At 49.4% G+C, this 25,638-nt stretch overlaps 1 protein-coding gene across 1 annotated transcript; it reads left to right on the forward strand.

Annotated features, from left to right (window-relative positions):
• Positions 1–897: 897 nt before the first annotated feature.
• GASK1A (golgi associated kinase 1A) lies at positions 898–23,652 on the forward strand. The gene is made up of 5 exons (XM_055558581.1): positions 898–1,080; positions 1,654–2,940; positions 16,587–16,709; positions 17,967–19,955; positions 23,242–23,652. Exons 1-4 carry the CDS (start codon positions 898–900, stop codon positions 18,072–18,074), a joined length of 1,701 nt encoding a protein of 566 aa, XP_055414556.1. The 3' UTR covers positions 18,075–19,955; positions 23,242–23,652.
• The last annotated feature ends 1,986 nt before the right edge of the window (positions 23,653–25,638 follow it).

Below are 25,638 nucleotides of genomic sequence, written 5' to 3' on the forward strand. Positions count from 1 at the left end.
GTTGGAGGGCATGGCAACGCAATCCAGTATTCTTGCCTGAAGAATCCCATGCACAGAGGAGCCTGGAGGGCTACAGTCCATGGGGTCGCAAAGAGTCAGGCATGACTGAGTGACTGAGCACACAGCACAATGATTAAAACTGAATAATGATCGAATGGTAGGGGATGGGGAAGAGGAAATATGCTAATTTTATGATTGTTCTTACTAGGATTTAAGAGCTGGTGTTTAAAGAACTGGACATTTAAGGGTATATAGTCAGGAAGGGTCCAATTATTATAATTCAAATAAAAATTTCCAAAATGTGGTAAGAAATATGCACCATGAAAAAAGTAAAGGGAACTGAAAGCATAGTGAAAGACTTCAAAAATTATAAATACAGAAAACATACCGTGAAAGACCATGGCAGAACAAAGACTAAACATGTACAGCATCTCAAGTAGTGGAACTGGGCTAAATCCACCCGGTGAGAGAAGAACACAGAGCTGGGCCAGGCTCGGAACCGGAACCAGAAACTTCGGTGGCTGGCCAGGAGCTCCCCCCATGTGGTGTCTGGTTTGGGGCTGTTTGCTCTCTCCCTGCAGACTCCCTCTCAGTAGACTATGGTCACTGCTGTCGTCGGTAGCTGGTCTGCCATGTGCCCCTGACGTCAAGTTCATGAGCAGAAAAAAGCCAACCTTGCTGACCTGTCACAGGCTCTGGTTCCCGGGGGCAGGGTCGGGGCTGAGGGGCTATTTGGCCTCGTGTAGGTCAGGGTCCTGGGTGGCCCCATCAGCTCTGGTCCAGGGTCAGGGTGCCTGGACTGCTGGAGTTTGTGTGGATGGAGGTGGGGCTCCAGGCTCACAGTTGCAGGGGCCCCAAAGTACAGTGGCTTGAACAACCCTTGCCAGTTCTGCACCCATGGGCTCACGCAAGCTCCCAAGCGCCTTCCTTCTTGTGGCCCCTTGGTGCCCACGAATCGGAATCACCTGGAAAACAAGTTTCCACATGGTACTGATGCTGCTGGTCCCGAGACCACGTGTTGAAAAACTACTGCCCCAGAATATGTCCTTTGCCAACGGTCTGGAGCTGACTCGGCCACATGTGGGCCCGGAGAGGCGAGCCGAGGCAGCCAACCTCTTTTTGAACAGATGGGGTGAATAAAAGTGACTGCTTCAGGCCCTGGGCAAGGACTTAGTCCCAGGGTCACACTTGGCTGCCAGGGAGGCCAGGCAAGGCCATCTGCGGCTGGGTGGCTGTGTGCCCCGGAAAGGAAAGGGCATGTTTGTGGGAGACACTGCAGGTCCACAGAGGGGGATGATGTGGAGACGAGAAGACAGGGGCCAGCACTCAGTGTGGGGAACAAATGGCGAAAGGCTGTTAGCATGTTCGGAGATCTGAGTCATAACAGCAGTTTACTCAGAGGGGAGAAGCCTGGTGTCCCTGCAGGCCTGTCCTGGGAGACAGCAGGCTGAGGGTTGAGGCAGGAGCACAGCTGCCTGCTCCTCTCTTGAGGACAGCTGGGTGTCATGCCCCACCCTCCCCCCCAGCCCAGGCTTCACTCTTTTCCCTCCTTGTTCACCCAAGACGTTCATTCATTCACTGTCCCTTTATTTTGTGGGTCAGGGCTGATGTTTTCGAGGTCCTAAGCTCTTTTTTTCTACCCCCATCCCCCAGGCATCTTGGCTCTGGAGAAAGCTGCGTGGCAAGAGGCGGTTGGCGATGGCATTCTGCCTCTTAACGACTCTGTCTGTGGTGACTGTCACCCGCTTGCCCACCCAGCGCCCAGCTGCTGGCCCAGACCCTGACCCCATGGAGCCCCAGGGTGTTGCTGATCCCCCTGTCCCCCAGAGTCGGCAGGCTCTGAGCTCCAGCTGGAGGCAGCAGGCAAGAAGGTTGAGGAGAAGCTGGGCCTTGCCCAGGAGCTCCATCCTGGTGTGTGCTGAGGAGCAAGGCCACAGAGAGCATGAGGACAGCAGCAGATGGTCCCCAGGGAAGGAGAGCAGCCATCCAGGGAGGATCAGGAACGACATTACTTTGGCACCTCCAGATGACCTGAAACTCAGTACCCTGCGTCTTGTGCTCCTGCAGGGGGAGGCGATCAGGGGTCCAGGAGCCAAAGACCTGGACCCACCCTGGCACCATGGTCCCCTCCCGGAGGCACTCAGTGAGACAAGCACCCCAAGTGGCCCCCTTGCAGGGCATGACATGTCAGCCTTACAGACTCGGAGAGCTACTGCTGGACTGACCCTCCAGCCTCCTCCAGAAGGCAGGGGTCTGCCAGGAGTGGGGAACAGAGCCTGGACTGCTGGCCAACAAGTGGGGGGTCCTGCTCCCACCAAAGGGGCTCATTGGTGGCCTGGCTCTGTTAAGGAGCTGCAAGGATCTGTCTGGTGTGACACTGAGACCCCTGGGCTGTCGAGTGGCTTCAGGACCAGTGAGCAGGTCCCCCCGTGGCTCACAGAGCAGGATGTGCGGACCCTTCAGCTTCTGGCCCAGGGGGAGGTGGTGGGCAAAGCCCGGGTGCCCGGCCACGGGCAGGTGCTTCTAGTCGGTTTCTCCAGCGAGAGGGCCCTTCAGGATGCAGCTCCTGGACTCAGTCAGCTCTGCTCCCAGGGGCTCTGTGGCTTGATCAAGAGGCCCGGGGACCTGTCCGAGGTCCTGTCCTTCCACGTAGACCGCGTGCTGGGGCTGCGCCGGAGCCTGCCCGCCGTGGCCAGGCGCTTCCACAGCCCGCTGCTGCCCTACCGCTACACGGACGGCGGCACCCGGCCCGTCATCTGGTGGGCGCCCGACGTGCAGCACCTGGGTGACCCGGAGGACGACCAGAACTCTCTGGCTTTGGGCTGGCTGCAGTACCAGGCCCTGCTGGCACGTGGCTGTGGCCGACCCAGCCATGCCCCATGCCTGGGCATCCACCACGCCGAGTGGGCACGCCTGGCCCTCTTTGATTTCCTGCTGCAGGTAGGCGGGGCCTGGAGGGGCGGGGCCTGGAGGGGCGGGGCGGCCGCGGAGGTGAGGACTCTAGGTGAACTGAGACATTGGAATGACCTGCGTGAGGGTGGATGCTGACTCTCCCCCAACCCTTGTCTTTTGCTTTCGTTTGTTTGTTTGTTTGTTTGACCATTTTTTTTAACGCTTAACTTTTTATTTTAGTCCTTGTCTTTTGATCACCCAGCACCCTTTTGTTGTTATTTTTCTGCCTTGTGTTCATTCATCCATTGGTGTGCTGAAAACCAGTTGGTATGGGCTCATTCTTGAATTTCAGGAATTTTATGAGTCGGTTGTGAAACACAGGCATTATTAAAATTGAAATTATGTAAACTAACAATATAATAAGTTATATTAGAAACAAAGGTAATCAATACTCTGATCTCATTACTTCACAATTATTTTACATTTTACTGTTACCTGAGCTCTTGAGGTTTTTTGCATCTACCTAGTAAATAGTGTATAGTGCTGAGCTACTGCATGTCATGTCTCTTGCTGACTCCACACTCGTGCCTGTCAGTAGCTTGAAACAGGTCAGGGTAGGAGTATTTATGGGGCTTCCCAGGTGGTGCTATTGGTAAAGAACCTACTTGCCCATGCAGGAGTCATAAGAGACACAAGGTCAGTCCCTGAGCTGGGAAGATCCCTGGAGGAAGGCCGGCAACCCATTCTACTATTCTCTCCTGGAGAATCCCATGGACAGAGGAGCCTGGCGGGCTGTAGTCCATAGCGTCGCACAGAGTCAGACACGACTGAAGTGACTTAGCACGCATGCAGGCAGGAGTATTTATACCTTGGGAATCAGGGAATTCTACAAATCAGGACTCCTCCTTATTCCCGGAGAGCTGGTAGTTAAACATTTATCCTTGAATCAAGAAGAATTCAAGTTGGTTGCATAATTCAAAAAAGAGAGTTGAGGTAGAGGAGAGAGAGAATGAGAGAGGGGAGAAATAAAGGGATGATGCTGGTCCCGCTTGGACCCTGGAGAGAGAAGGAAACCACAGGGCCAGCTGAGGTCCCTGCTGTGCCAGAAGTTAACCCTGGAGTTTTTGGGTATCCTAGGGAAGGGGTCGGAGAAGGCAATGGCACCCCACTCCAGTACTCTTGCCTGGAAAATCCCATGGACGGAGGAGCCTGGTAGGCTGTAGTCCATGGGGTCGCGAAGAGTCATACCCGACTGCACGACTTCACTTTCACTTTTCACTTTCATGCATTGGAGAAGGAAATGGCAACCCACTCCAGAGTTCTTGCCTAGAGAATGCCAGGGACGGGGGAGCCTGGTGGGCTGCCATCTATGGGGTCGCACAGAGTCAGACACGACTGAAGCGACTTAGCAGCAGCAGCAGGGAAGGGGTTGGGCAGTTAGGGTACAGGGCTTACCAGGGGGACTGCAGACATCAGATATTTACTGAGTGGCCTGTTAACAGCTGATGTGGCTGCTCCAGGACCTATGAGCTGGATGTCAGCTGTGGAGACGCAAGTGGGGGAATGCGGCCAGAAAGAAAGAAAGACCAAAAACGATTCAAGCACACAGTGGGTGGATATGTATGCATACAAAGGCAGCCCCATCCCTGTAGGGACCTCTCTTGAGGGAAGAGATCAATACTAGCCCTAAATTTACCTGCTGGGGTGACTGGATGAGCCATGGGTCAAGTTCAACGTCATAACTGGTAGCCAGGGACTGATGCTCCCTGTGTTGTTCATACAAGTTTGGTTGGAAATGTATTTTAGAAGATTCTCAGATCACATTTAATACTTTGCGATTTCTCATGAAAATCCCACTTCCTTTGAAACACTGGATGGTTTAATAACATGGGGCCTCTGTTCCCATGCAGCAGAAATGAGCCTGAGCTGAGTAGCTGCTGCCCCTTTAAAGGTTGCCATGCTCCCTTTTCTGCCAAAGACCACACCTCCTGTTGTCTGATGTGACTGTGTGCATTCTCAGTCACTAAGTTGTGTCTTAGTGACTTTTGAGCCCACGGACTGTTGTAGACTGCCAGACTCTGTCCATGGGATTTCCCAGGCAAGAATACTGGAGTGGGTTGTCATTTCCTCCTCCAGGGCATCTTCCAGACCCAGGGATTGAACCCATGTTCTAGAACCCAGGTTTCTATGCTGTGTCTCCTGCATTGCAGGCAGATTCTTTACCACTGAGGCACCTGGGAAGCCCTGTTGTCTGACACCCACCCCCAAACCCTTGGATGTTATCTGTCTGCCTGTGGGTATTTGTCTCCTGTCACTGGACCAGCTGGCCTCCCGCAATACTTCCAGCTCCTCGAGTCTGTGTCTCATGGCTGCTTTGTGGAGGGAGGAGCATGGGGCCTGGTGGTTGGCACGGGCTTTGGCACCAGACAGATCTGGGTTTGAACCCCCTGCCACTGGCCATGTCCCACTGTGTGACCCTGAGCAGACTAGCCGGTCTCTTTGAACTTCACTTCTCTCTAAATGGGACCGGATGTCCCTGCCTTCTGCCCTTGAGTGCATGGTAGCTCTTAATCACCAGCTCCTGTATGCAGGCTTGCTCTGGGCCCCGAGCCTGCTCTGCCTGTGTGTGACAGGCTGAGGGCTAGGGATTAGTGCCCTCCAGACAGCGTGACCTGTCCTCTAGCCTGGGAGGAAGGCATTTCCCAGACCACAGACTACACAGTCTTGGGCAAACTGGAAGAGCCGGCCACGCTCCCTCCAGGAACAGCCGTCCTACGACTGATGGGAGGTAGTCTGTAAAAGCCCCGGTTCCCTGGCCGCAGTGGCTCTGTGGGGCATGTTCCACGTGTCTCTCAGAGTCCCCTACCAGGATTGAGCCACGGTTACCCACAGAGCTTGTTGCCGGCCCTCCCTGTCTGCCTTCCCCGATCCTTGCTTGTGTTTTTGAATTAGCTCACGGATCAACTGCTTTCGCTGAGTTCTTGGCTGAGGTCTGTCTCTGGGGGAGCCTGGCCTCCATCAGATGACACCACTGACCCTGTGTGGTTTCCGCATGCAGGATCATTCACGTAATATACTTCATACGCCTGGCGATGGCCCACACTCAGTAATACAGAAGCACTGCCCCCAACACTTTACAGGAATTGACTCTTCCTGTCCTCATGGTAGCCTTGCTAGAGAAATACTGGGCTTCTCCCTGTTTTGAAGTTGGACAGTTGAGGTCTCAAGAGGTTAAGTGACCTGGCTAAGTTCATGGCCGGTGGAGCTGAGACATAGCCTGGATGGTCTGGCTCCAGAGCTCACTCTCCTTCTCACATAGTCCTCTTCAGCCGGCCATGGGTGAGGGCAGGAAAAGGGGGTGCTTGTCGGGACATCTGGGACTTTGAGCCCTGAGGCCCCTCCTTGTGACCCCCCACCCAGCTGATGTGCACGCAGCCACTTTCTGCCCACACAGAGCCCCCTGTCTGTCTTTGGAGGTTGCAGTGTGAAGCCCTTCCTCAGCTGCCAAGCCCAGCCATGGCAGTGGACAGTTCAGCCGCCAGAGCACACACAGGTGGGCGTGTGGTCAGACGCCACTCAGCTGGCCTCGTGCCACCTCTTCCTGGGTTTGCCGAACACCAGGCAAGTCAAACACCCCTGGCTGGCAGATGCTGCCTTCCTAGAAACCACGGGCAGGCTGGAGTGAGGAGGGCCTGTGGGTTTCCCAGCCCAGGAACCCAGGTCCCTACTGAGCCGAAGCCAGAAACAACCTGAGGGCCGTCTGCCCAGAGGCCAGAGGGTGGGAAGGACGTGTGGGGGTGGGTGGGGACAGGAATGGGCACATTTTTATCTTTTCCTTCTAGAGAGGCTTCTTTTTTCTCACACCCTGCTTCATCTTGGAGGGCATGTGCTTGGCTGCACGGGGTGAGTAGCTGCGGGGAACTCAAGACAGTGAGAGGGTGGTGTTTGCTCATGGAAGTCATCCTGCTGCTTCCGCTGATGCAGGGCCTTCATGTTCCGGAAAATCCAGACCCTAGAAAGCCTCAGGTGCCGCCATCCTGGTGCGGCCCGCCATCTTTTCTTACCTGGACTCTTCTTCCCTAACGTCTCCACTTTCGTGCCCTCCAACCGGGTCTCCTTACAGAAGCTGGAGTGATGTCTTGGTTTCTGTTCCCCTAGGCAGACCCTGAGACCAGGGTCCAGTGCGGTAGTTCCTCTGGGAGGGGACCCCAGAAAACACTCGTAGGGAAGATGAAAATGAGACGGCCAGAAGGCGGCCAGCAGAAGGCATGTCATCAAACAGGTCACTGCTATGGGTGACTGGGGCTTGATCCACAGGAAAACTCTGAGCAATGGTATAAAATACACGTTCAGAGTTAGCCCACCAAGAGGTAAGGGACACAAGGTATTGATAGCCACATCTCCCCTTGATCTTTGGTTGAGGGCTGGTCCTGGAGGTGTTAATTCCGTGGCATTTGGAGAAAGCCCCCAGGCAGAGCCTATAGCAGCTGGAAGTTAGAGGGAGACCTCAGAAGTTCACATGCAACTGCTCAGGCAGAGAGCACAATAAGTCAGACTGTGTCCCTTCTCCATTACAATAAGGCAAAGCATCTCAATGCCCTCGATATCAGGAGCTTCAGGGACCCACAGATCCATTCTTGTCTGCTGTCTTCAGCCCCGCCTCTTGGCATGTGGTCTTGGTTAGTTTCTTCAGGTGCAGGGCCTCAGACAAGCCCCTCATCCTCCTCCCTAGGCCTCCACTCTCCCGACCTCCACCTTCTGTTGTTATCCTCTTTCTATTTCATGCTATCCTGTCTATATTCTTTCTGATTCCCCGACACAGTAAGTTCTATTTTATTTGTTCACTTCTGTCTCTCTGTTTTGTTCATATCCGCAGCGCCTAGCACAGGGCCAAGCTCTTGGTTAGATCCTGGAGAAGCACCTTTTGAACGAGTAGGTGAAAGGATGAGCAAATGAATGAAGGAATCCAGGCTCTCTGTATGATTTCCTATTTAAGTGCTGCTGTGCTCTGCTTGCTCAAATACCACTCCTTCCTCTAGACTGAAAAGAATCCCAAAGGCTTCTCCTTTTCTTTTCAGGTCCCAGAGATATAGAGGTGGAAAACTATGTGACAGTCGTTCGTCCAGCCCTTGAACGGGCACGTAATTAACTTGTGCTTCCAGAACAGATGATGGCATATAGCGTCACCTGGCGTCCTCTGCGTCAGGCACTGTGCCAGCACTTCGCATGTGTTCATGCGTGACAGCCCTGGGAGTGGACAGTATTTTTTAACTCCATTCCACAGATGAGGAAACTGAGGTTTAGAAGGGCTAAGGAACTTGCCCACAGTAACCTGTGGCCTTAAGCATTGGAGCTGGGATCAGATCCGCCCGCGGTTTGGCCACAGAGGGCATGCTTTTGCCCTCTTTGCTGACTCAGCTGACTCTGGAAAAGCCATTTCTTCTGGGTCTCTTCTGGATGAGGCTGGCCCATTTCCTTCCCGGGGGGCCGGGGCCGGTCATTTGTGATCCTGTGTTTGTTCCTTGTTTTGAGTGCAAATCTATAGTTCACGTCATTCTTCTCTGGCTTGGCCTTCCTGAACATCGGGTGTTGTTAGAGAGGAGCCCAGATCCATGACCACTGTCGACCTCTCAAGCTTCCAGCCAGAGACCTGAAATATAATCGTAGCACCTTTATGGGGTGCCTGTGCATGAGCTCCTTCAAGTCCCACAGCAGACCCAAGAGACAGGTGCAGAGCTCCTTCCTCCTACACAGACGGTGCGGCCAGCCACGGAGGGTGAAGCAGCCCACCTGGACAGGGGTGTTTAAGGGTGACATTAAGCATCGTTACATATACTTAAGAGCAGGGCCTCGATTAGGATGAGCGTGATGGGCAGAATTCAGAGATGGTCCCCAAGATACCCACCCCCTTAGTGTGAACGCCTGCCCTTGAGAATGAATGAGACCTGTGAATATGATGGAATCTTATTTCAGTGATTAAGTTACCAATCAGTTATCTTTGGGTATTTTTGTTTATTTGTTTTTTGATTGAAGTTTCCCCTGGAGTAGGAGATGGCAACCCACTCCAGTATTCTTGCCTGGAAAATCCCGTGGACAGAGCAGCCTGGCAGGCTCCAGTCCATGGGGTCAAAAAGAGTCAGACACAACTGAGCTCGCGTGCAAGCAAGTATGATCAACCTACAGCACTCTGTTAGTTCCAGGCGCACAACCTAATGACTCGGTATTTCTATATGTTATGAAATGATCACTAAGATAAGTCTAGTTTCAGTCTGTCACCATACAGAGTTATTACAATATCATTGAGGTACTCATCAGTTAATCTGGAGTTAATCAGAAGGAAGACTCTCCCTTTGGCCTGAACCAGCCAGGAGAGTCTTTCAAAGATGAAGCATCAGAGGATTTTCTTGCTGGCCTCGAGGAGTAAACAGCCAGGCTGTGAGCTGCTGTGGGTCAGGGAGGCCTCTGGAAGGACCCTGAGATCGCCTTAAAACCACAAGGAATGGTTTCTGCCAGCAGCCTGACTGAGCACAGGAGAGGAGCCTGAGTGACGAAAGAGATGGAGCACCTTGAGTTCAGCCTGAGACCCTGGGTAGAGTACCCGGCAAAAAGGGATGGACTCCCGACCCACAGGAACTGTGAGTTAATAAGTGTGTTATGTTAAGCCACTAAGCTGGTGGTCATTTGTTATGCGGCCATAGAAGATGAGTTCATGTGGCAAGGGAGGGGCCTCCAGTGCAAACGCCTTCAGGAGTGCGCATCGCAGGTGAGCCTGCTCTGCACATCCTGACAGCCGACAGCACTTCTCTGCCTGGCCCTCGTCCTGCCTCTGCTTTTTTGTTGTTCAGTCGCTCAGTCGTGTCGGACTCTTTGGGACCCCATGGACTGCAGCACGCCAGGCTTCCCTGTCCTTCACCATCTCCCGGAGCTTGCTCAAACTCACGTCCATTGAGTCGGTGATGCCATCCAACCATTTCGTCCTCTGCGGTCCCCTTCTCCTCCTGCCTTAGCCTCTGCTTAGATTTCTTAAAAATCTGGTTTTTTTTTAACTGTTCATATTCTTTGCCCCATTTTCTGTTGGATTGTTGGTCTTTTTCTTAAGGACTTTAAGAGCTTTTTTATAGATTAAGAAAATCAGTCTTTTGTTTTCATTGCGTTCTGGTATTTCTCTCAGGCTCAAATGTCATCAAACTTTGTTTCTAGTCTTTCTGCTGTGCAGAAATTTTAAAAAATTGTTTTATGCTGTTAAACTTATCAAGCTATTTTTCATGACTTCTAGGATAGTGTATTATGTTTTTAAGGACCATCCTCATTTCAAGGTTATTTTTAAAAAATCCTCCCATGTGTTTTTATATATTTTTGATCCATCTGGAAGTTATTTTGGAGTAAGAGATCAGGTGCAAAATAATGATTTTTTTTTTTCAGATGGCAACCCAAATGTCCCAGCACCATTTGTTGAATAATCCTTCTTTCCCCCAATTTGAAATGCTGTCTTTTCCATATAGCCAATTTCCATATGTACGCAAGTCTATTTGTGGACTCTTCTGTTCCAGTAAAGGGTCTGTCTATTTATGTGCCAGAATCACACTGTTTTAATTATCACACTTTATATTTTATGTTAATAACTGGGAGTGCTTGGTCTCCTTGCTCTTTTTAAAGATTTTTCCCAATACTCCTGAATACTCTTCTCAGTCAGCTTGTTACTTCCTGTGCCTTCCCAAGTCCTCTCGGGACTTCGCTGGAATCAGATGAAATCCGTGTGTACTAATATAGAGAGAATTTACATCCTAAGATACAGGGTCATTCTAGGCCAAGAACAGGCTGTGTCTTTCCTTTTATTTCTGTTCCGCAGAAGCATCTTTATGTTTTCCTGAGCTGGATCTTCACGTTCAGGTTGGGATGATACTGATATTTCATCTTGTGACCATTGAAAAGGGCCTCTTTTCCTTCTATTATATTGTTACTAACCGAGGTTTCTGGACTCTTTGATCAACAGAAATTGATAAGAAGTCGGCTGAGAAGTTCAGGCACGGCTTTGCTGGGGCTCGAGCTGTAGCACACAGGAGTGAAAGCAAGAAATTGTTGCCCTGGCTCTCTTCCCAAGGCAGGGGGGAGCCGGTCCCTTAAAGGGAGTGAGGGTGAAGATGTAGCTTACCTGCCCTGCCCATCCCCTCCATGGTGCTGTGAGCAGGATCACAGCAGTAACCCTGCTTTTGCTCCCAGCTCCTCAGAAGTGGCAGTTGGTTTGTGACCTTTTTGTGTCTTGTTGTTCATAATTTGCCCCATTGGGCCTGTGAGCAGTTAGTTTTAATGCTTTGTAGTTCCTTTAAAAAAAAATTATTTATTTGGCTGAGCCGGATCTTAGTTGCGGCATGTGGAATCTAGTTCCCTGACGAGGGATTGAAACGGGACCCCTGCATTGGGAGCATGGAGTCTTAGCCCCTGGGTCACCTGGGAGTCCCTGAGTCCCTTATAGTTTCTTTGGATTCCGTTCTTTGGGGAGGCATTTGTCTAGGTGCAAGCGCAAGCTCTCTGGAAAAGGGTCCCAGGTCTCAGCCTGTCTCAACACATTCTGGCCCGTAGCTCCTGGTCTGTGTGAAGGATATTGTTTTCGTATCATATTTTGGTTACTGGTTACTCATTCACTTCATAATGCTTCTCACAGTTGCCCTGGGTTTTCCAAGTATATGGTCATTTCTTCTGTAACGAATGCATTTTGTGTTCTCATTGCCTCGTTTTTCATTTTTCTTAACCTCACTACAACCATGGTGCCTCCAGAGCAATGGTAAATAGTAATGGGATGCTGGACATGACTTGTCTCTACAGATTTGGGACAGTTTCTAGTGTTTCACCATTAAATATCATGCTGACTTTTGGCTGAAGAACTATTTGCAATTCTTGCCATATTAAGAGTTTTTCTTGTCAGGAATGGATGTAAAAATTACATCAGATGCCTTTTAAGTATCAGTGGAGGAGGTCACAGATTACGCACATCCTCCGTCTAATGTATTGATGTGAGGACTGATTTCTGGGAAAGGTATTCCCATGGTGACTCATTGTAGCTTTCTTGGTTGGAACTGTACTTTGCTGTGGTGGATACATCATTTCCCAGGTGCTGGATTTTGTGTTGATGTTTAAAATTTAGAGTGATTTAGTCCTTTTAGAGGGGCTTCCCAGGTGGTACTGGTGGTAAAGAGCCCACCTGTCAATGCAGGCAGATGTAAGAGATGCGGGTGCGATCCTTCTGTTGGGAAGATCCCCTGGAGAAGGGAATGGCTACCCACGCCAGTATTCTCACCTGGAGCATCCCATGGACGGAGGAGCCTGGTGGGCTGCAGTCAATAGGGGTCACAAAGAATCAGACATGACTGAAGCAACTTAGCACGCACGCCTGTCTTTTTAAATAATAATTCTCAGACCATCTCCTCAAAGCCCACCAGCTGGTATATTCACCCACATCCAAGCTGGTGCTGTGATGTCTGGCCTCCAGCTTGGGGCAGATGAGGCATCCAGAGTTTCCCCTGCCCAGGGCCTCCGGGGAGGTTATCCTCTGTCAGGACACAAGGGGAACACTGCAGAGAGAGTCATCAGAGGATGGTAAGAGTCAGTGTGAAGTAACCCACTCCTCCTCACACCCTCACCTCCCCAAAGCCTCACAAATTCTCTAACAGGCAACTGTTCAGTGCGGGGCCAGCCTGCTGCCCTCTTTGGACAGAGATGCTGCCGCCTTGGGGCTGTCTGGCAGCAAGCCGACCCAGCCAAGAGCCACCCTTTCAATCCAGAAGACCCTGGGCTCGTGACTATCCCCAGGTAGGGGAGGGTCCTGCACAGGGTGCCCGGGCCAGCAGGGGCAGCAGGCGGTTCTTCTGGAATCCACCAGACTCAGATCTGGCACTGGCTGAAGTCTTGGCCCAGGAGCCTAGTGGGTGGGTGAGAGGACTTGGGTCACCCCTCGTGCCCTGTGCTGGGCGCCTCCCAGACGTCCTCGCCTCACAGCTCAGCCTGGTGTCCCTCTTGGCAGGCTGCAGTGTCTTGTCCCACCAGATGTCCTGTTTGGGGGCCCCAGAGGCGGGCCTCCCCCTGTCAGGTTCATGTAAGGGGCAGGCTTTCAGTGGTCAGTCCTCGTGTAAAGGCCTCCCCACCACCCTTCTGGGTGTCAGCCAGCCACGCACTTCATTCGTTCATTCTTGCACTCCAAAAACCTCAGCCGAGTCCTGTTGTACTGAAAAGTGCTAGGAGCTGGGGATCCGGCTGGACCACATCTTCTTGGTATCGAGGCGCTTGTGACCTCTAGTGTCACGGTGTATGTGCCTGCCACCCAGTCCAACTCAGTGGTCAGAGCCAGACTGCCCGGGTCTGAGTCTAGGCATCGCGGCTTTCGCTCTGTGGGACCCTAGGCATGTTTTCCAGCCTCTGTCACTCAGTTACCTCGTCTTTGAAATGGAGATAAGGACTGTACCTGCCTCCTGGCTGCTGGGAGGGTTAAATGAGCTGTGATGGGCAAAGCGCTCAGAGCCTGATCCAGCACAGAGTAAGGGCTTCACAACTGTTAAATTAAACACAAACTTCTTGAGCACACACACTGCTAGAAGGCCCAAACTGCAAAAGATTATCATTTTTTTCTTGATATCTTGATTTTTTCTTGGTATCTGCTCATTTTGTCAAAAAGGGGGAAGAAGAAATCCTGATGCCTTAGGATGTGGGAATGAAACCTAAGCCTGGTCCTGTTTGGCTGCTGCTGTTTCAACTGTTTCAACTGAATTGCTCTTCAGTGGAAAAAAGTTCCCAGACAGCGTGGCAGATTACTCACACTGGCACCTGGGCCCGGCCAGCCCCTCCCTGTTCAACATTCAAATGGGTGTACATCTGGGGGCACCAGCGCCGCCCCTGTCATATGGCCCGACAGTCCTTGTAGCTTCTTCTGGAAACAAGCACCACATCCAGTTATAATCCGTATAGAATGGCCTGCCGACAGGGTCAGGGAGCGTTTGGCCTGAGGAAGGGGGTTTGGCTGGCTGTGCCATCAGACATGACGTGAGATCAGAGCAGTCGCTGGATTTCAGTCCTGCTAGAACCATCCTGGCATTTACTGTCCCAACCAGAGATGACTCGGCAGGTGGTATCCATCTCACAGATCTGTCTGGGCTCCAGAAACCAGGCCTTGTACACACGTAGAGGAGAGGGGCTAGACCGTCATGACACGGCTTTATTTTAGACTGCTTCACAGGGCTATGGCCAGGGCTTTCAGAGGGAGGAATCCCTGAGATTCCTCCAGGCCTTTAGGCCTGTGCCTTCCAGGTCTCTCCATGACAACCACCCTCCTCACCTTGTGTGGTCCCCAGAGAGGCCCTGAGGGGATATCAGGTTAAATAACTTCCTCGGGTCATAGAGTTAGGACATAGTGGAGCCACAATTCACCCCCAGATCCTTTGGGCTCCAAACCAGGGTCATAGACATGGCCCAGATTGCAGGCCAAATTCCCCTCTCTTTTTTTTTTTTTTTGTACAGTCCATGAGCTAAGAATGGCTTTAGCATTTTCAAATGGTTGAAAAGATCAAAAGAATATTTCATTACATCTAAAAATTCTATGAAATTCAGATTTCAGTGTATGTTAATACAGGTTTTTTTTTTGGGGAACATGGCCATGGCCATTTGTTTGCATATTATCTAGAATATGTACAATATGCACAACACAGGCCGAGTTGGGTAGTTGTGACAGAGACCGTATGGGCTGCAAACCCTAAAATATTTACTATCTGGCCCTTTGTGGGAATAGCTTGCTGATCTCTGCTCTAAACCTCTCTGCGGGCAGCCTTGGAGGGCTCCTGCCGAGGACAGGCCTGCATAGGAATGTGTGGAGGACCCCACCCCTTGCCAAGTTCAAGGACAATATGGAGAAATATAGGGGCGTGTTACTGTCTTCGGGTGGACGTAAAAACTGTGGGAAGGTTGGGAGGTCTCTGGGGGCGTGCCACAGGGTTCTGTCCTCAGCCCCGTCCTGCCAACACTTGTAGGTGCCGGTGAGGACGCGGGGGCTCTGGTGGACCCAGTGGAGCGCTCTTGTTTCTTCTGCACAGGGCCCTGGTGTGATTCCCTTTCTCCCCTTTCCTGGGCTCAGAGGTCAGGACATCACCATCTTCCAGTGATGGCCTCTGGACAAGGGATGAGCCTGTGTCCAGATTTGGTCCAATCAGACTGAAAGGAAGGACTGCTATTCCATGGTTGTTGGGGGAGGGCTTCTCTCTCCCCTCTCCCCTCCTTTCTGTCTCTCTTTCTCTCTCTGTCTCCTTTTTGGACATGAACAGGGAAAAACATGGGGACTTCCCGGGTGGCGCTAGTGGTAAAGAACCTGCCTGCCAGTGCAGGAGGCATAAGAGACACGGGTTCAATCCCTGGGCCGGGACAACCCCCCGGAGCGGTCATGGCAACCCACTCCAGTATTCTCACCTGGAGAATCCCATGGACAGAGAAGCCTGGCAGACTACAGTCCATGGGGCTGCAAAGAGTTGGACACAACTGAAGCAACTTATCACACTCACAAGGAAAAACATACCCACAGGTTTTCTGAGACAACACAGGGATGTCCTTAACATTGTGGGGTAAACTGAAGAGCAGAAAGAAACCTGAGTCCTTATCATGACAATAGGAGCTGCTTAAAGGTGCCCCCCAAGCCTGTCCTATTGCAAGGCTCTTGAGGCTTCCCGCTGCAGATCTTAATTTCCCCTGTGGTTAAAGTCACTTCCAACCAGAATTTTCTGTTACTTGTGGCTGTTGTTATTCAAAGTCCAGGAGGCTAAAGCAGTGACTGTCCACCTCAGGGGCTTGTTTAACGGGCTCGTTGCATGGACAGGGCTCTGGCTGTTTGTATCATGGCCAAGCCAGGCCCGTCCTCTAGGCTAAACATGCCTTTTCAGTGGTGTCAGTGATGTCCTTGGTCCACTGCCCCTGGAAACAATCCATGATGCGGCCTTACAGAAAGGGCCCCATGAGTCATCTTATTAAACTCTGATGTGGTTGGAGGGTTTATTATGAATATCAAAACGTACTCATATCACAGAGCCAATTGCAGGGGTTTTATGAGCTCTGTGCCAAGAACCAGGGACAGAGACCATCTCTCATGACCATCTCTGAGGGAAAGGCTCTGTGTCATTGTTCCCACTTTAGGCATCCAGTGTAAGATGAGTCAGGAAAAGAAATGCTCTCCTTCCTGACTGTGATCCAGGCCTCCAGCAGGGTGAAAGTGCTGTTTGAGGGTCAGAAGCTGCATGGACAGTCATTAAAATCTTTTTATCCCCGAAAAAGGAGGAATCCCTACGGTAGCATTTGCTGCTTCAAGAAAAAGTGGTCATGTGTGAGTCTCCCCAGGTGGACAGATAGTCTGCACTGGGAGGCCCCAGGCTGGAACTCAGGGCCAGTAGTATAGGTTAAACAGCAGCAGGACTTCCACTTCAGGGGGCCTGGGTTCGATCCCTAGTCAGGGATCCCACCTGCCACATGTTGGGTGGAAATCCATGCAGTGTGAGTAAGCCATCCCAGTGCAGGGTGAGCTGGCCAGAGGAGCAAGCAGAAGCCCATCACAGCTGGGGGCCAGCAGCTGAGTTAACCAGGGCCGAGATCCCTGAGGGTGGCCCCAGGGCTCAAGAGGCCCGAGTGCTGGAGATGGTAGACTCCCCCCTCAGAGGATGGTGCCCCCACAGGTGCATGACCGCCTGGATCGCTACTGCTGCGGCTTCGAGCCCGAGCCCTCGGACCCCTGTGTGGAAGAGAGACTCCGAGAGAAATGCCGGAACCCCGGGGAACTGCGGCTGGTCCACATTCTGGTAAGTCCCTGGGTCACCCCAGACTCGGGTCTTCCTGTCTGTCCATCAGCAGACGCTGGTGGCGAGGGTCAGAGGTCACATGACTCTGGGTGTCACAATCCCGTTCTTTTCGGCAGCAGAACCCTTTGACTGTTTCCAGGAAGCCTTAATATATAGAAGGGACAAAAACGAAGCTTGGCGTATGTAGTTGAGGAGGGGATGGGCTGGAGCCAGTGTCACCAACCCCTCTGTCTCCTAAAGACTCCAGGACGCCCTCGGGTCCTGGCAGCTGAGTGTGGTATGTGTGTATCTAGTAGGGCATCCTCATTGTGCCAATAAACGTGGAAATTGTGACCTGGAGCGGGGGAGGAGCCTTCCAAGGCTGCATGTCTGGTTGGTAGCAGTGACAGGGATCTGTCGTGGACCCTATCGGCTCACAGGCTGGGGCTGTGGGGAAACAATGCTTCCAGTGAAAACTAGGACCCAGGGTGGGAAGCCGTGTGCTGAGACGTCAGCGAGGGGCTGGTGGGGCTGTGGGAAACAATGCTTCCAGTGAAAACTAGGACCCAGGGTGGGAAGCCGTGTGCTGAGACGTCAGCGAGGGGCTGGTGGGGCTGTGGGAAACAATGCTTCCAGTGAAAACTAGGACCCAGGGTGGGAAGCCGTGCGCTGAGACGTCAGCGAGGGGCTGGTGGGGCAGAAGAGTCACTGCTGCTGCAGGAGGGGCAAAATACCACCCTGGGGAAGGGCTGCCCTGTCTCCCCCAGTGAGGCTGGTGTCCTCGCCGCCTCCCCTTGGCCATGGAGCATAGCCATCCCAGGAGATGGTGCCCGGGACCGAGCATCAGGCCGCCCGGCCTCAGGCTCCTCACCCCTTCAGTCGCCAGAACAGGAATCAATGCCTCCACTTTGTGGTTTCACCGATGGTGCTGCCACCTGGGGCTACGGGTCCAGGTTTGAGTCAACCAGCTATCTACCAGCTGTGTGACCTTGTGCAAATTACCTAACTTTTTTTGCCTCTGTTTCTGTAAAATGGGGCTGGTATCAGCGGCTGTTTGCCCCAGGGTTGCTAGGCGGGTTCACCAGAGATGGTGCCTGGCCGCCCTGAAACAGCACCAGGTGGAAAGAGCTCACTGCTCTGTGTGGTGGGGGAACAGACTGGGTGAGGAGCAGGGTGCATTGTGTGACTGACAGCTTAGGGGCCCCTGAGCCGCTGCACCCTGACAGAGCCCTGGGGCACCACGTCCATCTTCTGTCCCTGTCCATCTTCTTACCCGAGGTCCGGAGCAGTGACCCCACTCGTCTGGTCTACATCGATAATGCTGGCCGCCTTCAGCACCCGGAGCACAAGCTGAACTTCCGGCTCCTCGAGGGCATCGATGGGTGAGCATCGAAGGGCCTGGGCAGAGGTTCAGGGATGAGCTGAGGGGCCCTGTCATAGACCCCGCGGCCTTGAACCATGGCTCCCAAGAAGTCCACTGTCCAACAGATGGAAGCTGTTTGATGAGCCTCAGGAGGATGTGGGGGAGTCCTGGGAAAGCTAACAGTCAGTGGGCCCCTGAAGTCCCGGATGGGCTGCCCGCTCCCCGGTATCCAGAGCACAGCACGAGTTGCCCTGCTGGGGAGTGGGCAGGCTCCCTTGCCTGGCAGGGAGCTGGCCAGGTAGCCACCTTCCCTGCTCAGTCCTGCTGCACCTCGGCCTTCCCAGGGCTCCTCCTCACTTTGCTCAGGCCAGCAGAGTGGATTCGCCCTCTTAGGGGGCTGGCATCCATCGAAAGCGTCATCCCGTGTCTGCTGTCACAGCAGAGTGGGTGCAAGGGTCCCCGGACAACTAGTCAGCAGGTGGTTCCCCGGGACTTTGTGGGTCCTCAGCTGTGCAAGTTCATGGAAACTCTCTTAAGCCGGCTTTTGCCCTTCTTTTCTTTCCCGGGCTGGGGGACCTTCCTCCAGGTTTCCTGAGCCTGTCCTGAAGGTTCTGGAATCAGGGTGTCTACAGAATATGCTGCTCAAGTCGCTGCAGATGGACCCAGTGTTCTGGGAAAGCCAAGGTGGGCGACAGGGCCTGCAGCAAGTCCTCCAGACCCTGGAGCAGCGAGCACAGGTCCTGCTGCACCACATCCGGACGCACAACCTGACAGTCTTCCCTGACGAAGGCCCGTAAGCCCCGCCCATCCAACCCGCGGCCTTGCGGGCCCCACCCCACGTCCTGGAGGGACTCGTAAGCTCCGCCCACCCCACCCCCTCCCCGTCCTGGCGGGACTCTCGCCTCACCGCAGGCGAGTCACTCACTACACGACCTGAGGGGATAAGCGCCCATCCTCATGGCCACAATTTCTTGTGTTGAAAATGTCTCGAAGACAAAAGGGAAAAGTCAGAAACCAGGAGGGCACCATGGACGCCTTGGGATGTGTCGCATGCTTGGGCTGGTGGAGGAGGTGGTGGGTGTTGGGTTTTCAATCTCATCACGTTCCTTGCTGTCCCCTCAGCTGGCTGTTTATTCTCCTGCACCAATAAATACACAAGAATGTTCTATGAACTGCTCCAGATACTGTAAAGTCATGCACTGCACATGCACACGCAGAGCTGGACAACTCTGTGTGTGTGTGTGTGTGTGTGTGTGTGTGTGTAGGTGTGTGGGTATGTATGCCTGGTATGTGGACCTGCCCACATGCACACGTGATATGAGCCTCATCAAGGATCTTTACTGAACTGTACTTGTGGCCCAGAACCGCTCTGGCTGAAAGTGAACTCAGCTCCTAGAAATGGAACCCTGAGCCTTTTGTCTCTATAACCTTTAGATGTTCAATTTTTGTTCATTTATGCTTTAAGACTTGTAAAAGTAATACATGCTCACTAAAAATAAATTCATAAATAATAGAAACGTACAAGATAAAAAGTGAGAGCGTCCGGAGGGACGTTACCTTGGCACTTCCTTAACGAACTTGCAGCCGAACACTGTGTTCTGTATTTGCGGTCTACTTGACCCAGTTCGTTCTTGTGACCTCAAAGAACTCCCATGCAGGGGCATGTTATATTTCATTTAGCTGTTCTCATCATGGTGAACATTTAGATGGCTCTAACTTTTCACCAATTCTGGACAATGCTGCCACGAACATCTTTGCATGATGTGCAGGTATTTCTGCCGTCTATATTTCCATGAGTGGATTTCTGCATTAGCAGAAATGGGCTAATGGGCATTCTTTATTTTCAGAGAAACTGCCAAATTCCTTTCAAAATGGTGGTGACAGTCTATATTCCTAACCAGAAGGTAGGGGACTAATTGTTTCATTACACCTCATCATCACTTGATATTCTCAGACTTATTGTTTTTATTCATCTGATAGGGAAAGCTATTTTTAATTTTTATTTTTTACTGAAGGGTAGTTGATTTACTACCCTTCAATATTGTGTTGATTTCAGGTATACAACAAAGTCATTCAGTTATATATATTTTTTTCTTCAGCTTCTTTCCCATTATAGGTTATTATAAGATATTGAATATTATTCCCTGTGTTATACAGTAAATCCTTGTTGTTTACGTGTTTTATGTATAAAGGTTTGTATCTGTTAATCCCAAGTTTATCCCTCCCCATCTCCTTTCCCCTTTGGTAACCGTAAGTTTGTTTACTCTATCTGTAAGTTTATTTACTGTGTCTGCTATGTTTACTATATCTGTTTCTGTTTTGTATGTAGATTCTTTTGTGTATTATTTTTTAGATTCCACATATAAGGGAAATAATATTTATCTTTCCTTCTCTGGCTTACTTCACTAAGTATAATATTGTCTAGGTCCATTTGTAGCTGCAAATGGAAATATTTCATTCTTTTTTATGTCTGAATAATATTCCATTGCATTTATTTATCACATCTTCTTAAACCAATCACCTATTGATAGGCACTTAGATTTTTTCCATCTCTTGCCTATTGTAATCATGCTTCTATGAACACTAGGGTGCATGTATCTTTTGGGATTATAGTTTTATCTGAATCCCTGGAGTGGGATTGCTGGATCATATGGCAACTCTGTTTTTAGTTTTTGAAGGCCCATGATGTTTTCCATAGTGGCTGTTCCAATTTACATTCCCACCAACAAGTGTAGGAGGTTTACCGTTTCTCCCCACCCTCTCCAGCATGTTATTTGTAGACTTTTTAATGATGGCTGTTCTGACTGGTGTGGGTGATATATCACTATAGATTTGATTTGCATTTCTTTCTTTAATAATTAGTAATGTTGAGCATCTTTTCATTTGCCTCTTGGCCATCTATATGTCTTCTTTGGAGAAATGTTCTTTTAGGTCTTCTGCCATTTCTTGATTGGGTTGTTTTTGTTGTTGTTAAGTTATATTAGCTATTGGTATATTCTGGAAACTAAGCCATTGTCAGTTGCATCATTTGCAAATATTTTCTCCCGGTTCATAGGTTTTTCATTTTTTTTATGGTTTTCTTTGGTGTACAAAAACTTATAAATTTGATTAGGTTGCATTTGTTTATTTTTGTTTTTATTTCTATTGGCCTGGGAGACTGACTTAAGAAAACATTGGTATGATTTATGTCAGAGAATATTTTGCCAATGGTCTCTTTAGGAGTTTTATGGTATCATGTTTTATGTTTAAGAAGGCTTCCCAGGTAGCACAGTGGTAAAGAATCCTCTTGCCAATGCAGGAGATGGAGATGTGCGTTCAATCCCTGGGTCGGGAACATCCCCTGGAGGAGGAAATGGTCATCTACTCCAGTATTCTTGCCTGGAGAATCCCATGGACAGAGAAGCCTGAGGAACTTCAGTCCATGGGGTCACAAAGAGTTGGACATGACTAAGCAACTGAGCATGCATACATATATTCTAAATACAAGTCCATTGTCAAATGTATGTTTTCAAATATTTTCTCTCAATCTGTGGCTTGCTTTTTCATGTTCTTAACAGTGACTTCTGAAGAGTAAAAGTGTTTTTTGTTTTGATTAGGTCCAATTATTAATATTTCTCTCAGATATTTTATAGGGTTTTCCAAGTCATTCTTCTAGAATTTTGATACTTTTTTATCTTTCGAGTTTTTGTGGTTTTTAACTTATTGACATTAAATTATTCGTAACTCTCCCTTATTTTAAAACTATATTTATTTGGTTGTGCCCAGTCTTAGCTCACTGTGGCAAGCGAGAAATTTTCAGCTCTGCCATGTGGGATGGTTAGTTGTGGCATGTGGGATCTAATTCCCTGACCAGAGATTGCACCCAGGCCTCCTGCGCTGGGGGTGTGGAGTCTTAGCCACTGCACTGCCAGGAAGTCCCAACTTCTGCTTATCAGTCTTTTAATATTTGTGAAATCTGTATGATGTCACCTCTCTCATAGTATTGGTAATCTTTTCATTTTTGTTTTTATACTGCTCAGTTTTGCTAAAGGCTTATCAATTTTATTCATATTTTCACTGGTTTTTCTCTCTTGTTTTTCTGTTTTCTATTCTTATTTCTACTGCTCTTCTGATCTATAATTTCCTTCTTATCTGCTTACTCTTGGTTTAATTTGTACTTTTTTTTTTTTTTAAGTTTTTCAAGGTAGACACTGAAGTCATCAATTTGAAAACTTTTTTTAAAACGCCTAGGCCTTTAGTGCTATAAAGGCCTTTACTTTAGTGCTTTACTGTTAGTGGCATCTCACAAATTTAGAATGTTGGGTTATTGTTTTCATTCATTTACTTTGTCTAATTTACTTTTTGATCCATGAATTAATTATAAATGTGTTATTTAGTTTTCAAAAATTGGGGAATTTTCCCAGTATGTTTCCATCATTGGTTTCCAATTTAATTTCACTTTGGTGAGAGAACCTACTTTTAACGTGAATCCTTTTATTAACTTATTTTATGCACCAAAATATTGTCTGAGTTGATAAATGGTCTGTGTGCATTTGAAAAAATAAATATTCTACTATTTGGGGGTATTATTTAAATATGAGATCAAATTGGTTGTCTTGTACGTCTTTACTGATTAATCTTTTACATTTTTACTTACATATTCACATCTTTTACATTGTCAGTGATTTTATCTTCTCTTGTTGTACTAATTATTCAGAGGGAGGTTTGAAATCTCTCAGCCCCGTGAGAGCTCTGAGCACTCTTCCCTCCAATCCCTTTAGGTGGTTCTTTCTTTGGCCTTTGGGAGTTTTGTCATATACATATACTGATCAATATTTAATCAAAAATTTAGCGGGGGGACCCTCTCCTGAGCTCTGAAACTTTCTCTTGTTTTTCTCCTTTATTTTATTATTTTTTAAATTGAAGTATAATTGATTTACAGTGATTCAGGAATACAGCAAAGTGGTATATGCATATATATTTTTTTTCTTTTTCAGATATTTCCATTACAGGTTATTACAAGATATTGAATCCCTATACAGATGATCCTTGTTGTTTATTTTATAAATTGTAGTGTGTATCCATTAATCCCCAATTCCCAGTTTATCCCTCTCCTCCTTCCCCCTTTGGTAACCAGGAGTTTGTTTTATCTGTGAAGCTATTCCTGTTTTGTCAATAAGTTCATTTGTGTCATTTTTTTTTTTTTTTTAGGTTCCACATATAAGTGATGGACTTGTCTTTGTCGGACCTCACTTAGTATGGTCATCTCTAGGTCCATCTGTGTTGTTGCACATGGCATCATTTCATTCTTTTTTATGGCTGGAACTCTCTCTGTTTGAGATCTCTGTTCTCCAGTACTCTGCCCTTTGAACTCTGGCTACTCTGACTACCAAGACTTTCAGCTCTTTGAACTCAGAACTCAGCCTTGTTTTCTTTTCTTTGGCCCTGTGGGCTAGAGAATCTCCATGCAGTAAGCTGGGGAAATCATAAACTCTGCCTTATTTTATTCTCACTGTGCCTCATGAAGCATGCCTGATGTTTTCAAAACCACTGTTTCATATGTTTGTCCAATTTTATAACTATTTCAGGCTAGAGGATAAATCCAGTCCCTGTTACTCTGGACTGGAGCAGAAATCCTAACATCAGCTCTTGACTTCATGACTTCTCCCAATCTTCTCACTCTGACACACTCTCTGCCCAACAGCTATCTTTTTTTTTTTTTATTAAAAAAAAAAACTATCTCTTAAATTTTAAAGTCGGATTACGTCACTTCCTAGCTTAACAATCTTCAGTGGCTCCCACTGCTCCAGAATAGAGCACAGCTCTGGCTTGAGCACAGCTCACACAGCACTGCATGGTATGTTTCATGCTCCCCTCTTCAACTTTACGTACCTCCAACTCCTCCTGTTGCTCTTTGACCTCTAGCTTTATTACTGTGGTCTCTGGTGCCTCAGGGCCTTTGCACATGCTATTTCTTCTGCCTGAAATTCTCTTCCCATATCTCTGCCATCTCTAGTTAGAAAACTCTCACATTCTCCTCAAAGAAGCCCTCCATGACATCTCCAACCAGAATATGTTTTCCTGCTGTCCCTTCCCAGAGCTCTCAGTTCTTTTATTCTACCTTCCTTTTCACTGATTTTTTTACATCTCTGCATGCTTATTTAATCAGCATTGGACTTCTCTGCTGGACTTTAAGCTCCAGGGGATGGCAGATAGTGTCTGCCTTGTTCTCCACTGCAGCTCCAGGATCTGGCACAGGGCTCTATACAGGGCGATGAGCAAGTGAATAAAGAAGGAAAAGCACAGCAGAGGCTGTCCACAGCCCCTCCTCCCTCCCCCCCCCAGCCCTGGTACAGTGAAAGCTTCTTGAGAAAAGTGCCTGGGATTCTCCATCTGAGGTCCTTCTCCACAGATGTGGTGCAGAAGGAGGTTCTGAGACTCCTAGAAGCAGTTCCTGCAAAATGGACAGGAGATAAAGAGTAAAAGCCTCCATTCACACCCCTCTCACACAAGATGACTGGGAGACAGATTCTCCTCAGTCTCCAGAACTCGTCAGTGGGACCCAGCCACTGATTCCCACAGCGGTGGTGTGATTAATAATTCCCCCATATTATCTTTGTTACCTCCCTGTATCACTTCCCCAGCCCTTGGCTAGAGCTTCCTAGTATTGTCTCTCAAACTGCTTTCCCTCAAATTCTTATTTTGGAGGAACCCGACTTAAGAGAATGATACAGCAAATGAAGGTCATAGGGGAGCAACAGATTCCTGTAGGTGGGGATGATCCAAATCATCTATGCAGCATCCAGTGTGTTCCCTGGGCTTCAGAAGTCTGACGTTGGAGAAGGAACAAAGGAGGGAGCTCTCTGTACAAACCCTACAGGCAGGAGTGGGAAACGAGCAGGCTGTATTGGATTTCCTTCCCTGCCCCAGGAATGGAATGGCTTTTCTGCTCCAACAAGCTGTCTTTGATTTGTTTCAAGAATCCTCCTCCCTCATCTTCAGGAACGATCTCCCTTCTCTGAGCGTGATGACCCTTCGCATGCCAGTGAGACAGATCACCTGCCCTTCAGGTCACGTTGCTGACATCAGCCTCGGTACTCTTCCTGCTCTTGCAAAATGTTTCTTTCACAAGCCAGGATCAAGTTCTTGACAGAAGAACAAAGTATGGAACACAGTAGGTTCAGGGGTCTGGCCTCCACTCTCCCACCTCAAATCAGGCCCAGGACTGGCAGTTTCTCCTGTGAACTAGAGAGTGGGTGATAGCAGTCTGATGAGAGCAGGACAGACAGACATTTTCCTCCAGAATTCTTTAGAATGTCTTTCAGATGATTGTCCCCTTCCTGCTTGGCTATGAATCAGGTAGATTTAGTCAGGCTAGAAGGGTTTTTCCAAAATTAAAGGAAGCAAAGCCAGCAAGCCTTCAGCCTTGTCTTTGATGAATGGGACTTGGCCCAGATGCCTTCTCTGAGGTTATATAGTCTGAAAACACACACTGAAGATCCACCCCGAACGCTGATACATACCCCAAATGACGTATTGCACAGAGTATTTGCTGAAGGAAGGGAATTGTTGAAGTCTGATCTTCCCCCTGTAGAAGTAGAGACCCAG

This window comes from Bubalus kerabau, chromosome 20, assembly GCF_029407905.1.
Source record: "Bubalus kerabau isolate K-KA32 ecotype Philippines breed swamp buffalo chromosome 20, PCC_UOA_SB_1v2, whole genome shotgun sequence".
NCBI classification, from domain to species: Eukaryota; Metazoa; Chordata; class Mammalia; order Artiodactyla; family Bovidae; genus Bubalus; species Bubalus kerabau.